This window comes from Lactuca sativa, chromosome 8 (genome assembly GCF_002870075.4).
Source record: "Lactuca sativa cultivar Salinas chromosome 8, Lsat_Salinas_v11, whole genome shotgun sequence".
Taxonomy (NCBI): domain Eukaryota; kingdom Viridiplantae; phylum Streptophyta; class Magnoliopsida; order Asterales; family Asteraceae; genus Lactuca; species Lactuca sativa.
In genome coordinates, this window is record NC_056630.2 from 240,209,858 (window position 1) to 240,212,218 (window position 2,361).

The 2,361-nt window shown below is 36.2% G+C and overlaps 1 protein-coding gene across 1 annotated transcript; it reads right to left on the reverse strand.

The window, feature by feature from the left end:
• Positions 1-910: 910 nt before the first annotated feature.
• Positions 911-1,877, reverse strand: LOC111909184 ((+)-cis,trans-nepetalactol synthase NEPS1). Its single transcript, XM_023904966.3, has one exon. The coding sequence runs from the start codon at positions 1,787-1,789 to the stop codon at positions 1,016-1,018; it is 774 nt and encodes a 257-aa protein (XP_023760734.1). The 5' UTR covers positions 1,790-1,877; the 3' UTR covers positions 911-1,015.
• Between the last annotated feature and the right edge of the window lie 484 nt (positions 1,878-2,361).

Sequence of the window (2,361 nt, forward strand, 5' to 3'; positions counted from 1 at the left end):
GTTTGTGTTTAGTGGATCATGAAGATGCATATGTTCTTCAACCCAATAAATCTCCAAAAACAATGGTGGAAGGTGGGACTGTGGCATGAGAGAGAGAGAGAGAGAGAGAGAGAGAGAGAGAGGGAGGGAGTAGGTGGGGATGTTTTTTTAATTATAAAAGAATTAAATTAAATATCAAAAATGCACAAAAAATATAATAAAAGGATAAAGTATTTATTTTAATTTTTTTAGGGACCAAAACTATAAAAAAATTTCAATTTTGGATCATTTAGACCTTAGAGTAAAGTACACAAATGGTCCCTATGGTTTAAAGTAATTTGCATGTTTGGTCCCTAACTTAATTTTTTAATTCGGAAAGTCCATACTGTTTGTTTTTGTTACGCATTTGGTTTCTGTCTTATTTAAAAAATCTATTTTGCCTTTGATTTTTTAATTTATTTAAATAAACACACTCCCAGCCCCACCCTCTTCACTTTATTTTACTTACCTCATAATTTTTTCCTATTTAAATAATAGTATTTTTAAGTAAGATAGGGACCAAACGCGTAAGAAAAAATAAATTGTTGGGACCAGACGTGTAACAAAAACAAACAGTAGAGACCTTCCGAGTTAAAAAAATAAGTTAGAGACCAAACATGAAAATTACTCCAAACTATAGGGACCATTCGTATAATTTACTCGACCTTATTTACATTTTTTTTTTCTAATCAACAGGATCCAAATTTACATTTAGTCTAAATAAAATGACATCTCTATTCTTTCTTTTAGCATCATATAAGAAACGTTACTCCTATATCACAAGGCTTACTCCTATCTCACAAGGCGATTAATTTTCTTTTAGAAATAAATCAATTTTCACGTTTTATGCGTTAATTCTTAAAATAATATAATTTGAATACGTTAATTGCTCAAAAAGTAATCACATATATAGATCTTCGAAGTTACAACTTCACCCCATGCAGAAAAGTACATCCAAAAGATATATCACCCAACGCCCATTTTGTTAATTAGCTGATTATATATATGAAATAGTAAAACCTCCGTCGACAGCCAGATCATGGCCAGTGATAAAACCAGACTCCCCGTTGGCCAGGAACAAGACGGCGTGAGCAACGTCCTCCGCTTTCAAGATCACGCCTTTCAAGCTGGTGAACGGTTCAAAAATCTTCTCCACTTCTGCCGCCTCTTTCTCAAGCATGTTGCACATCAACGGCGTAGCCACCACCGAAGGCGACACAGCATTCACTCGAATCCCGTATTGCCCCAGCTGCTTGCTCGCCGATTTCATCAACCCAATCACCGCATGTTTTGACATACAATAATCCGTATGCTGCAACACTGCTTGCCTTCCCAACACGCTAGACATGCAGATAATGTTTCCCTTCACCTTCTGCTCCACCATCGAGCGCGCCGCATGCTTCAGGCAAGCCACCATGCCGCGGATATTGATGGCAAAGAGGTCGTCAAGATGCTTCATATCCATGTCGACTACGGTCTGGTCGGATTTACTAGCGATCCCGGCGTTGCTAATCATAATATCAAGCTTGCCGTATGTCTCCACCGTCCAGTCCACTAGGGACTTCACTTGGGTTTCGTCACTAACGTCACAATGTATGTACGTGCAACAGTGTGAGCCGATGGATTTGCAGAGATCTTTTCCGAGTTCATCTTGGATATCACAGATCACAACCGCACATGCACCTTGTTTTGCAAACAGACGAGCGGTGGCTGCTCCGATACCACTTGCGCCGCCGGTGATTATAGCCACCTTCCCTTCTAGTTTGTTCATAGATAGATTATTTTGTATATTATCAGGGTTTGGTTAAGGACGGGAAGACGGGCATGGATTTGGTAATATTATAAATCTATAAAACTAATTATTAAAAACGATTTACATATTGTTAGACTAAATATTATAACGTGTAAATCGTTTTTAGTAATTAGTTTTAGACAAAATTGCAAAAATGTCTTATGGTTTGCAAAATTAGTTTTTGTCCAAAACGAAATTTTAGTGCTAGTCCAATTAAATATTATAACTAACAACAACAATCGACCCTTATAAGATAATATTAATCAAGATTCACACATAAACGGATATCATAAGATTTTGATACTCAATATATTAAAATAATAAAAAATTAAATATCCTTTATTCTAACATTATATAACTTATACAACTAGCATTATCCATCCATTAGTCAATATTTTAACATCGTATAACTTATACAACTGCAAGTGATGTCAAACCTCAAACCTAGCTGGATTGATGCACCGGGTTTGATACCCACATGGGTTTGAAGTCGGGATTTCACATCGTTGAATCTGTTAAAATTATCCCTTACAATTATGTCTCATAAATCG

What these genes read in the sequence shown, in the direction of transcription:
- LOC111909184 (XM_023904966.3), bottom strand. Translation starts at nt 1,789, where the DNA reads ATGAACAAACTAGAAGGGAAGGTGGCTATAATCACCGGCGGCGCAAGT.